Below are 13,342 nucleotides of genomic sequence, written 5' to 3' on the forward strand. Positions count from 1 at the left end.
ACCCTTCATCTCAGTGCAGTGATGCATCTTTTCTAAGGCATGAGTAAATGGCGTTGTGATGCTCTGGAACATGCTCTGGAAATTAAAACAAATGTATATCAACCAGTAAAACACCTCATTTTGATGTGAGGAAGGGGTGGGAGGTCAACAAAAAAGTAATTGTCAGATGTTTTTGATAATACTACCCACGTTAGCAGGGAGATGGTATATTCGGTGGCTTGGCAAGTCTGACGGTGAACTGGGACCGTTGTTGGACTGCCTGGGCAGACTGTGCCCCCAGGGGAAGGCTAGCTTTTTTCCATCTCTTTCCAGAGATGTGTGTGAGTGTGTAAAACTTAAATTGTTTGGCATTTACATTTCTTCACGACTTTGCAGGCAAGCTGTGATTGACAGGGTCTTAGGAATGTACTATGGTGAGATGGGCTATATGTGTACATTTCTAAAGGCAAAGATCTTCAGCTCCAAGACAGGCATGCTTTTTCTGTCTGTGGTCATCCAGTGAGTCCAGGTGAGGCTGTACTCTGCTTCTTGAGTGAGCAGTGCAGTCACTGAAGGCTTTCAGTGACACAGGGCAGCCTTTCAAAACAAGCTGGTATTTATTAGTCCCCTGGGATGGCACATAGAACAAGGTCAGGTTTGTGTTGCCAAATTAAACTTAAGATGGGGTCTGTGGGGACTGAAGCAGCCACTCTGGATTTCTAAACCCATTGGATGTCCTCTGTGTCCCAGTGTGTGACGCCCTTGCTATGTAGTCCTTGCCACAGCCTCCTGATACCTCAGGGCACTTTTTCTCCAGTTGCAGTACTGCTGTGGTCAGTCCTGCCTCCTTCAGCTCCTGATGCTGATCTTTGGTCACTGGAGTCTTCTGTCACCTCCCCAAGGTGCTCCGATGGCTCAGGGGCAGCTTGTAGTAGTCCTTCCACAGCAAATGAGACATGTATACTTAGTGTGGCAAATACTGCTTTCCGAGGGAAGAAATTAGCTTAGTCATGCCTGCAGGTAGCAAAATAGTCTCCGTTATGGATGCCCTAGCCTCCCATATTGTCCACATTTGTCATTTTGTCATACTTGTGTTGTCCCCTGGAGTGTTTGGCAGTGTGCAGGGACCAGCTTTGGAAGAAGGGCAGGCTGGTGAGTTTGTGACCAGTTTTAAGAGCTCAGGTGCTCTGCATAACAGCCAGTCTCAGTGCACCCTGGCCAGCAAGCTTAGAGCAAAATGATGGGTTCATGAATCAAAGGGATTTCCTGTGGAGATGAGGATGGCTTCATCCCTCTCTTCTTTTGATGGTGGGATCTTCTCCAGCAGGAGCTTTAGTTTTGGACCTTCAGTTCCCAGTACAGAAACATGTTTGGCTGAACTTAGGTGGTGTCAGGCATGTTGCAGTGGATATTTTTTTTGTCTTGCTGGGTGATTGAGAGGAATAGACAACAGCCACATGTGCTGTTGAGATGCCTTGTCTGTTGTTTGTGATTGACCTTGACCAGCCCGTACAGCTGCTGGTTGTTTAGAGCTCATGGATAAAAATAGGCTCCCTCAATTATATATGCAAATGAACATAAAACAGGCTGCCAAGCAGTGCTATAGCTGGATGCTATGGGCCCAAGAGTGGAAACTGTGTGTGTAAATTGAGTTACTGCCCTCAAAACCTGTCTGTGTCTTTGCATAGGGTTGGCAGTGGGACCTGGTGAAATTAGTCCTGCTGGAAAAAGCTGCAGGGCAAAGGGCATTATTAGATGGCAGGGCTAAAGGATGGCTGGATGGCAGGCAGGCCCAGTCCTCAAGCCCTCCTAGATGTTTGTGCTTATTACTTGTAAACTGCACCTCCATTGCCCTTAATTACTTCAAGTGAAAGGAAGCACATGTTCAGGTAGCATTTTCCTCTGTTAGAATACATACTTAAATAATTGTCGCCTTTCTCTTCCATGACATCCATTTGGGATTCTTATTTTCTGACTCCCAAACTTAGAAGGCAAGCCCTCCTAGGGATGCCTTCCTTTTAAATTCATTTAAGACATTTAGATTGATTGGTATGAAGGTCTTGGTGCTAAGTATGTTAATGATTTCTGGATGCCTTTGATGTGGGGTATCATTTTCATAGAATGACATGTAACTACCCTTCCCTCTCATGTCATAGGCAAGTGGGAGTTTAATAAAACTGATCACTGCCTTGTAGCTTACAGAGTGAAATCTTTCTTCATCCACCTGAAACACTTGTATTTATTCAGGGAAGAAAAAAGAAAACCAGCTTTGCTTCTGTCTGGCTTGTGGGGAGTTTTTTCCATCAGATGTGGCACTTCCAATGTCTTATTGCAAAACAAGACTTTTTCATGTCCATTTGTAAAAACTGCGTAATGAATAAGATTTGGTTGTTGATGTTGTAAGAGTAGTTGTCAAACCTACTTCAGTTGCCTAATGTCATGTAATGATGAAAAATCAATTGTGGGTGATCTTCCTGAGGACTGAGTGATTTTTTTTTTTTATTCCTCTGTAAGGTCTTCTTGCTTTACTTCCTTTTTATGCGACTTTTTTGAGTGTCTGACAGTGGTATTAATAGATTGATAGCTTTGCAATCAATCAATAGATTGCTTAGCACAGGGGATGTCATAACACATACTTTCATGCATCAAGCAGTAAAGCAAGGGGTGGATGGGTTGATTAGCTTTGTGGATGACTCGTCTTCATTGGACATGAGCTGTGGAAGGTCAAATGTTTTACAGGGTCTCCCAATTTCTGGGTCCTGGCTGATCCCCACATCAAAACTGAGTCAGAAAACCTCAAGTCTGGGAAGTCTGGTTGTTCCTAAATAACCTGATAGGTTTCCCTGTATCTGTGAGGCTGTCTGTGTGTAGACCGTCATTGTGCCTGGGGGCATGTACCTGCCTTTCTCCTATGATATGCAGACCAGACTATCAAAGAACTCGGCAGCTACGTGTTTTCAGTAAAACCTGGTGCCTTCCTCCTGTAGGAAGTGTTTTAAAACTAAATTGAGGATCAGTGCACCCATCTGAATGGCTTTGCATGGAGATTTGCCTAGACCTGATGTCTGCATGTCACTGAGATGAATCCTGTGACTGAGGAGGTTTTCTGTTTTCCTCAGAGCAAATTGGAGCCCTGGCCGGACAGCACATCGTGCATGTGGCCTGCGGAGAGTCTCACAGTGTGGCGCTCAGCGACCAGGGCCAGCTCTTCTCCTGGGGCGCCGGCAGCGATGGACAGTTGGGCCTCACCACTATAGAAGATGCAGTGACGGTACCAAGGTAAATTTTTTAACAGGTTCAGGTTTCCTTAAGGCAGCTCCTTGGAGGTGATGCATCAAGGGTTGCTCGCCTTCCAGCCTGGAGTCAGTGGGAGCATGTTCTCTCAGAGGGGCAGTAATTGGGCACTTCTCACATAGGGATGTAAGGGTGATGACTCTTCCTTTTCCATACTGTACTGGTGCTCCCTGAGCCCCCCTGGGATTCAGACAAGTCCTCAGGAAGTTTGGGCAGGATAGGCCTTCTGCCTGTGGGTGCTTGGGGCACGGAAAAGAAAATCAGAGCGTGCTTGGCTTCCTCAGTGAAAAATGCTACTGTGTTTTCTACACAGCAAGGAGGTGCACGAGGGAGGACCCAAAAATAGAAATGCTGCGTGTGATACTAGTCTCTATTTCAGTCCCTAGGAAGTCCTCTGAGATAGGAGATGATTTCAAGAACGGGAGAAAAAATATGGCTGCATAATCTGGCACCTCAGCTCTGAAACTTTTGCAGTGTTGCCTGTAAGCAGCAAAGCTACTAAGCCAGCCTACTGCAGTTCTGAATAGTGAATGTTGCTCAGAAACTTCAGGGTAGTGCTCAATTTTCTTCATTTACTTATGTAATGTATCTTACCTGCGTCAAAGCACAAATAGGGTTAAGTGCAAGGACATGTAGATGGTGGCAGTGGCCAGTGGCAGACACCAAGACTCCTCCATCCAAAGCAATTCACAGATGATAGGTCTCAGCTTATCACCGTAATGAAGATAACTGGTCTCTTTGTACTTAATGGTGTTGTATCATGCTACATTACCAGATGTAGTCTCTCTCTTATTTGGTCTGCCACTGCAGATCCAGTGCAGAGCAGAAGTTTGGGACATCTGTCTAGGGTGGCTGTCATTGTTGAAACAGTATTTAAAGGAAAAGAGTTTCAGTCACAAAACATTGATGTTCGAGTTGAAGGGCTCTGTGGGAAGACAGTCCTTAACTTGCAGGTGGCTCTGATACAACAGACAGGCTCACATGTCAATGTGATAGTGCCATTTTAAAAATAACTTTTTTGTGAAATAACTTGAATCTTTGACATGCTATTCTCTGTATAAAGGACTGAAGAGGTTTTGGTGCTGTAACTCATAGGAACTGCTAGGCTCCTGACAGCATGAAAAATCTCGATGCCTGAAAAAGAATAGTGAGAGAGACACCAAGAACCAGCTATTTTCACCATTTCCAGATGGCTGGATTCAGCGTTATGGCAGTAAACGTAGTTGGAGTTAGTAGTCAAGTGTCTAAAGGTCTCCGCAGATTTGCATCTATTATGTATGAATCTGCATCACCTTCAAGACTCCGTTCCTCAGTCTCAAAACCAGAGGTTATGTGTATGTATAGAATGAATATCTGAATGGAAATCATAATTTTGACCTAAGGTGATACTGTATTTGTGGACACTTATTCTAAAATAGTTGTCGTCTTCAGGTTGATAAAGAAATTGAACCAACAGACAATACTGCAGGTTTCCTGTGGAAATTGGCATTGCCTGGCTTTGGCAGCAGGTACTGTAACATTCATTACTTATTACCAAAATTTGTGCTGTTATTTTGCACAGTGTCCAAGATTGTATATTTCTGCGTAATAAACCAAGGACATCCCTGTCCGAACTGCTTTCAGGCCAAATGGGAGGCTATAAAATAGATCAGGTACCATGAATATTGAAGAAGAGCTTTGCCAATACTGTCAAGAAAGAAAACATTACACACAGGCCACCCACTGTCTCACTGGTGAATGATGGCAGGAACACTTAAAAGCTTTCCACCTTGGTGTAGAAAAATGTGTGTAGTTAATTTCTTTGTGTTGAAATTACCCTTGGCTATTACTTTTTTGTATGCAACATGTGGACCATTCTTTGTTATGCTGTTTAACTTACAGCAGTCTGATACTGTATTTTGCCCTTAGTTGCATGTCTGTTTATTTACCTGGTGGCTTCAGGCTGTGCTTTTATTTTGGCAAAGAATGTCTTGCTTGATTTTTTTTTTCCATCATGAGGCTCAGGTGGGAGCAAAGCCCCCAGCACTGGTTCTTGTTCATTTTGACAAACTTGCTTTTCTGTTGACCAGCTCTTGCTCACTGTTCGTTCTTTCCTTGTTTCAGATGGCCAGTTCTTCACATGGGGGCAGAACAGCTATGGTCAGCTGGGCTTGGGTAAAGAATGTCCCTCCCAAGCCAGTCCACAACGTGTCAAGTCTCTTGATGGGATCCCTTTGGCTCAGGTTGCTGCAGGCGGAGCCCACAGTTTTGCCCTCTCTCTCTCAGGAGCTGTGTTTGGCTGGGGGAAGAACAGCTCGGGACAGCTAGGACTAAGTGATGAACGAGGTATTAAAATTATGCTCCTAGGTGAAAGAAGGATGGACTTTTTTGGCCTAGTGTCTCTGTTCGCATTGACAGTATATTTTTACTGAGCAGATAAGTAACCCTCAACAACTCCTCTTGAGAGGAGAGGGCAGAGGAACAGTCTCTGATGGACTGTACAGGCTTTTCCTACTTAGTAGGAACAGAAACATTTTTTTTCCACTTGTAGATGTTAGTGGAAGTGAGGAAGGTCAAAAAGAAAGATCTTTCAAATGTGAGTGTCAGCATGCCCGCATTGAAGGAAATGCTCATATTCTTTCTTCCTCTTCTCAGAAATGCTTTGTCCATATTTTGTTTGAAGTTGATATGGAGCAAAGGCTCTCCCTGCAGAACAGCAGGCTGAACCCATCCCCTTGTTTCCCAATGTGTTTTTGACTGGTGAGCAGCTGTATGCTACAAAATGATGGCAACACAGAGTATCTCAGTATTGTAAAATGTTGTCTAGTTTATTGGTTGCACAATTTTCCAGACACACAAGGCCAATGGTATTTTTTTCAAGTGGCCATGTTCAGTGAAGCCTAACCATGAACAGACTTGAAGACAGGTTTATAAATGAGGCTGAAGAGTGGGTATGACATTACTGCTAGTTTGAAAAGCCCAGATCGCCCCTGCTTGTTGTTAACACATTCTTAACTTTTTTGCAAAAGAAAGTGAGTGTAAGATTTTTTGTCTTTGGAGCTTTAAATCAACCTCTTAGTTTTCTGCATAGTTGCTGAGTAGCTTTAAATATCTCGGCAAGTTACTGAGTGTGGATGTGATACCTACTGTGCACAGATAGTTTATTTTGCATGGGTGAGTACATGAGGTGTATATATTTGTAAATGTTAGGTTGCATAATGTTGTAGCATATAAATACTGTATGTTGCAAGAGAAAAGCATTACCTCACATTTTGTGTACCTATAATGGAATGACGCATTTTGACAACCCACTCTACCAACTGGAACATGTATTTAAAGTGATTACTTAAAAACAGCCTGTCGTTTAGCAAAGGGTGCTCAAATGTTGTATGCATCATTTCATCTTGCTTTACACTTTTAGGAATATGAAACACAACTGTAAGACTTATTGCTTATCTTGTGTTCTCTCAAAAATTGCTCCAGGTCTATTCTCTTGCACTATATGTAAGAGAGAGCTAATCTTGCATAAGAGTAGCAATGTTCTGCCACGTAGACTGGCAGATAAATGCTTCTAACTTCAACAAAGCTGCAGTTTTTGCGAGAGGCTTGCTTTGACATGGGGCTAATCTTAGATGAACATATAAGGGGCATCTACTTGTGGGGCTGTGTTGGCCAGGGATCATACTCTGCTTAGCCTCAATATATGACACTCTAGTAAATACCTGATATTTATGGTAACTGAATCATGGTAAGACAGTGTGAATTATACTCAGTGAACACGACCAGCAAAGTCTACAAACATGAGTAGTCTGCAGCACTAACAATTATGCTGTTAGAGATAAGAAGTGTCATTCCTGTCAAAATAAAGATCAGAGTGCTAAAATACAGAACAAAGTAAATGAAAAATCTGTTCTCATTTCTAAACCCATGAAAATGTGACCATTTTCCTTTCACTACCCAGAAAAAAGCAACTGTCAAATCTTTGGGTGAGAGTCTTAAAAAATGGACAACTTCTATAGGTAGGAACCTGATTTTTTGTTGGTATGAAGTAGCTGCTCCCCTTAATATCTAACTATTTTGGGGTGCCTACTGCTCCTTGAAATGCTTAGCTCTTGTTTTACTTTTACATCAGTAAAACATGTAACCTTGCTTAATGTATTCATCGTCAGGAGACCCACTTTTAATGATTACAATGTCAGAGTGAAGGAGAAAAGCATCATTTAATGGTTGGCAGAGATTAGCCTTTGCAAGTAGGAGGATCTTCTTAAAGGATGACAAGGAAGGCAGGCTAGACATTTAAATATACCTTGGGATTCAGCTTGTGTGTTGCTCTGGTGTTTCCCATGTGTCAGGATTGTTCTGTACGGAAAAGGTCTAAGCAAGGTTTTGGAAACAAATGTTTGCAGTTGTCAGCGAGGAGTCTGGAATGGAGCATGAGGCTGAAGGTGGGTGTAGCTAAGCTGCACTCATCATACCTCCCAAACTGCAAGTGCATGTTGAGTTTATACAAGATTCTCAATATTTACATTCTTGCTCTGGACAATTTTCTTTGAGCCAGGACAAATCTTTTAAGAATTGGAGGAGGAAAGCAGCAGTGAAGTACTCAAAGATGTAGTTTTTTTCTCCACAGTTGTTAAAGCTTCCATTGTGCACATACACTGCATCTGAAAATCAAATTGCCAGTGGTTTTCTCAGACATTTAGGTTTGTTTTTATGAAACAGCTCCTTTTATTTTCTTTGTCTTCAATGCAGACCGAGAATCCCCTTGTCATGTGAAGCTGTTGCGGTCTCAGAAGGTTGTTTACATCAGCTGTGGAGAGGAACACACAGCAGTTCTGACAAAGGTAAAGATGCTAATCTGGGAACCCTGGCTATCTTGCCTGCCTGATGGTTTCCATTAGTTTCCTGGGTAATGGTAGAAAAGAACAGATTGACTTACCGTATTCCATCCAACTCCAGTAAAAGAAACTAAATGGAAAGTATAGTCTTATTATAATTTATTCTGAGATTCATTGCCAACATGATCTATTGCTGGTTTTGAAGATGAAGATATTAGTAATCCATGACAATGAATAGTGAAACTCACGTGAATCACTCAAAGAAATAAGCTTTGAGCAAAAAAAAATTAACAAACATACATCCAAAGGGGTGAAAATAGCATTTTGTTGGAAGATAGAGAGTGATATTGTGCATCAGAATAAAATGCAAGTCAAAACGAATGGGTGTTTAAATGAAACACTAGCGGTCCCTCGCAGCATTTACAAGAGGTTTTCAGTTCCAAACCTGCTGTTTCCAAGTGGCATATAGCTTAGTGGGCAGAGGACAGGGCTAGGATTTGGTAGATCACTGCTCAGTTCTTGCCTTGCCTCTGCCACTTCCTAGGTGTTGCTTCCTTTTTTGGTGCCTCAGTGTTCTCCACTGTAAAATGAATTAAAACAGCTGACATCAGGATTCCTGTGGGGAAAAACACTGTAGAAGACAGTTATGTAGAAGCTCTTTTTCAAGGAAAAAGGTCACGGTCCTTTTGATCAGCGGCTGACAGAGATGGGTGTAAAGTACTGTAGAAATGGGTGCTACTCAGCTATGTTTAAACCTCCTGGGATTTCAGTCTCATCTGGTGACAGTGGGGGGAAGCTGGACTAGTGTAGACATACCTAAAGATAATTCTAACAATCTCTGATGGTTGGCAAGGTAGCTATTTGGAAGCTGCATTAGCAGAACCCAACTTTCTTTTCTGAATCCTTTGGAAATCCCCAGCAATCTCTGCCGAAGCTTGGGCTCGTACTGAAACTGGAGTCAGAGGGATACTGCTGGGTTATGGGTCCCTAAATGGAGAATATGCTGTTTGATTTGCTAACAGAGTGGAGGGGTGTTCACGTTCGGTGCAGGTTCCTGCGGGCAACTGGGACATGACTCCATGAATGATGAAGTGAACCCCCGAAGAGTTCTTGAGCTAATGGGAAGTGAAGTATCCCAGATTGCTTGTGGCAGGTGAGTCCTGTGTGCAGTCAGAAACTTTCTTTGGTGGAGGTTAATGCTGACACTGAGCCTTGTAAATAGGGGGAATAGTCTTGCTTCTGCATCCTACATGTCAAAACTAAGTTAATTTAAATTTTACTTCCCATGAGAATTTTAAGGCCCTCTAAAGGGCCTTGGACATGAGGAAAAATTTCTTTACTGAAAGAGTGGTTAAACATTGGAACAGGCTGCCCAGGGAAGTGGTTGAGTCACCATCCCTGGAGGTATTTAAAAGACGTGTAGATGAGGCGCTTAGGGACATGGTTTAGTGGGTTGTTGGGTTGATGGTTGGACTCGATGATCTTAGAGATCTTTTCCAACCTTAATGATTCTATGAATCTAAAGGAGGTTGTTTTTAATTCGGGTTGTTCCATGTGCTGTAATCTGGTAAAAGATACCTTTCCATTTTAATAATTTAGTAAGACTTTAGAGCAGCAGCCCATTTGGTCACAAGTTTCCAACCTCTTTCATGAAAAGAGAGTTAGTAACGCTGGTGCCGTGTTGTTGCCTTTTGACATGTACAGGCTTAGCAAATGACTAAGCTAATTCTGTCTGTGAGCCCGATACCAGCTGTATGCTGGCACATGCTGCTCTTTGTCACTTCCACCTAAAGGGCTTCATCCCATAAGCTGGTGCCATCAGGTGGCAAAAACTGAGCATTGGTGCTAGTGTAAAGATGCTGCTTTGTACCAGTTTCTGGCCTAGGGGAAAGGAGAATAAGTTTTAGGCTGTTTTTTTTTTCTTTTAATTGTTAAACAAGGCCCAAACTTTGTACCCATTTCTGTTACAGACATCACACTTTAGCCTTTGTGCCTTCTTCAGGAATGATCTATGCATTTGGCTGTGGAACAAGAGGCCAGCTGGGAACGGGGCACACTTGCAATGTTAAGTGTCCCTCTCCTGTCAAGGGTCACTGGGCAGCTCACAACAGGCAACTCTCAGGGAAACCTGGTATGTACTATGCGCGATTTGGACTGGCAAATGGACATAAATACTTTCATTTCACCCGTGGCTGTCTAAAGACTTCTTGACGTTGTTTTGCAAAAGTTCTTGAAATAGCAAAAGAAACCCATGCTCCTGTCTCAAATGCACTATGGAAATTACTGGGTGACCTCTTGCTCTCTCTGTTAACGTGTGCCCTCTCCCTTTCTCTTTTCATGGCAGAGCTCAACATTTGGTGATCTTGAGCCTTCATGAAATTGTACCAATACTGATTTCCAAGGGCTTTGGTTTCTCTTTAAAACCCCTATTGCAGTTTAAAAATTACAACTTTTCCCTCCTGGCCAGGCCCCGTGTATCTCTAAGTGCTACAGTGCTTGAGTTCCAACTGATTTCAGCCTGGCCTTCAAGGGACCCAGGTGCTCCTTGTGGTGTAAAGCCTGAGACACTGGCAGTGCAAATGTGGGGGAAAAGGCACAGTAGGAACTTGTGTTCATCAACCTCTAACACAACTATGTCTGTCTTCAACAGATGCCTGTAAATATCACATTGTCAAACATATCTTCTCTGGAGGAGACCAAACATTTGTGCTTTGCTCCAAATATGAGGTAAAACAAATGAAGTATCTTCTCAAGTCTGTTCCCCTATCCCGACCTTCACAATGCTTTTTTTGGTTTTGGTAATATCTCCTGAAAATGAAGTGTTGCTTTGGAGTCCATTCTGCCTTACAAACCTTTCCAATGTTGACAGTTGTTACAGGGATTTACAACTTTTTAGGAGTTGTAGGCTGAAAGTTGCCTTCCTTTAGAGGCATGTTGAAGAGCCGTTGGGAAGACACTGGTTTCAGTTTGGTCAGCAGGGAGGGGAGTCTGGACTCCTTTGCAGGTTGGAAACGAGGGGCTGCTTTCCTCCTGAGACACCGGAGTCTGCATGTAGGGCCATGGACCACATACACTGGGGTTTTGTCAAGATACACTGGATGGAGGGCTGAATGCTGAACTGCTTTTTCTGCTTCTGTCTTATTTCTTTCAAGAAGTGTTTGACATACGCTTTTAAGGCACGGACATAGGTCTAGAATAAATGTACTAAGCCTGTAGTTATATATGGCGGTATTTAAGAGGGCTTTGGTACGTTTAAGGAAACGATACCTTGTTTGTTTTCTTTTTAAAAACGTATTTGATGATGATCTTGGTTTTTTCCATACCTTTCCATGCCTTTCCTTTTGGGCTTCTTAGTAATGCCACAGCTTCCTAGCCAAACTTGTTCAGAGACCACACTGAGGCAGCTTTCAGTTGTATATAGAAAACATTATGAATAAGAAGGAATTGTTTTACAAGCCTTGTCTTTGCTGAAATCTGTATCTTCTCACAGAATTCCTTGCCTGCTGATGATTTCCGGACCATAAATGAAACACGTTACACCTGTTTAATAAATGATGAAACTATAGATGTCTGGAGGCAAAAGCTTTTAGAAAAGAACAGTTCTAATTCTGTCAAGTAGGTATTGTGGCACTGGACAAGCCTTTGTTGAAAGTCTCATTGAAAATAATTTTGTTGGCTTCCGTGCCATGCTTTCACTTGAAATTTAGCAGCCTTTTCAAGTGTGGTTCTTGGTCGTATCCAAGGGGAGGACAGTTGCCAGTCACAAGGCTGCCAGGTTAGAGCTTCTGAGCAAAATCAGAGGAATGTGAGGCTGCCTCAGAACATTGCAAATGGTGGGTGGGAAATGGGTTTTAAAGTTGTCCTTTGTTGTGTGCTTAGAGTTCATGAAAAGCAACAAGAACTTGTGAACAGACTGATTAAATTCCTTCCCCTGTGTGCCTGCCATGAGAAGGGCAGAATAGGTGGAAAGGAGGCACTGTTAACATCCCTCCTTTCAAAGATGGATGTTACATGTTCCTGAATGAACCACTTACCCTCTATGCCTCTGAAGGTGTGATCCTGACATTGTTTCCCATAGGAGGAAGAGAGCTGAAGAGATTTGCTGTGACATCTGTTCATAACCCCTCTCTCTTTTCTTTTGTCTTCCTGCTGCAAACAGTAATGTTGTTCAAATACTGTCCTCAGCTGCCTGCTGGAATGGAAGCTTCTTGGAGAAGAAGTAAGTGGCAGAGTCCAGAAGCGTGGCTTTCCCTTGAGGCAGACTGGAATCCCTTTACTTGCAACAGGATTTGATTTTTCTGATCAGACAGGAGATGGGGGCAGAGTGTCCACTAAAGAAGTGGGTGCTTGGAGCTGGGTAAGGAAGGCAAATGGTCTAAGAAAGTGCATGGTGAGTGTACTACAAGTGGTACAGATTCCTTGGAGTTGTCACAACTGGTTTTTTCCTTATGAAATGAGTATCAACATCTCTTTAAAAAGAGAGGGATAGGAATATGACATTAAAGGAAGCGAGTGATGCCAGGTATCTGAATAGTCTCTTACCCAGCTGAGCTAGCTGGTGGGGGCTGGTGTGTGTGGAGGTATACTTCAACACAGGCTGCTCTTGTAAAATATATCTGGGGCAACATGGAAGCACTTTTCTTTTAGGTGATGTCAGCTGTGGAAAGTTTTGTGCTCCTGCTTACAAAAGCAGGAATTCCAAATGGGTGTAACCAACCATAGGTGGTGACAAGATTGTAATATGCGTAGCTGAGTCAAAGGCTGTGGGTTGGGAAGCATTGTGTTGGCTGTGTCTGTAAATGTTGGGGAGGTAACAGCATAAGATGAGGAGGAGGAGAAATTTTTTATGGTGATGTGATGAGTAAATGACCTGTAACTAGGTGAAGAAAAGCTTAGTTACTCTGAGTAATCTTTGAGTAATATTTTCCAAGAGCAACTTGAAAAAGAAAACAATTTACTCATTGTTCTTGTGTTTTTCTGCTTGTCCAATGGCTTCTTCCTTAGTGTTGTGACAAAGCAGCGTGTTACTGCATCAGGAGAGTTATGTTGGTTTAAAACACTTGTTGAGATATCCAAGTTGTTGAGTCACTGTAAATAGTCCCACATGTCCTTTGAATGTGGAAATGAGTAGAGTTTGACTTCATTACGCCAATGCAGTTCTCCTTCCGCTTTAATGATGTCTTGGCTAGTGCAGGGCTTAACTTTTGTAGAAAATCTTTGACCAAATGACAGATAAAATTTGAAGCCACCAT

At 42.7% G+C, this 13,342-nt stretch overlaps 1 protein-coding gene across 1 annotated transcript in view; it reads left to right on the forward strand.

Moving 5' to 3' along the window:
- The window catches only part of HERC3 (HECT and RLD domain containing E3 ubiquitin protein ligase 3), a 49,594-nt gene that overhangs the window by 14,698 nt on the left and 21,554 nt on the right, over positions 1-13,342 (forward strand). Inside the window, exons 3-11 of the mRNA XM_009273529.2 lie at positions 3,099-3,258; positions 4,705-4,781; positions 5,377-5,598; positions 8,005-8,096; positions 9,113-9,243; positions 10,061-10,221; positions 10,741-10,817; positions 11,581-11,705; positions 12,250-12,309. Coding sequence (XP_009271804.1) covers positions 3,099-3,258; positions 4,705-4,781; positions 5,377-5,598; positions 8,005-8,096; positions 9,113-9,243; positions 10,061-10,221; positions 10,741-10,817; positions 11,581-11,705; positions 12,250-12,309 — 1,105 coding nt within the window. The remainder of the gene's footprint in view (positions 1-3,098; positions 3,259-4,704; positions 4,782-5,376; positions 5,599-8,004; positions 8,097-9,112; positions 9,244-10,060; positions 10,222-10,740; positions 10,818-11,580; positions 11,706-12,249; positions 12,310-13,342) is intronic.

This window comes from Aptenodytes forsteri, unplaced genomic scaffold (assembly GCF_000699145.1).
Source record: "Aptenodytes forsteri isolate BGI_AS27 unplaced genomic scaffold, ASM69914v1 Scaffold93, whole genome shotgun sequence".
NCBI lineage: Eukaryota > Metazoa > Chordata > Aves > Sphenisciformes > Spheniscidae > Aptenodytes > Aptenodytes forsteri.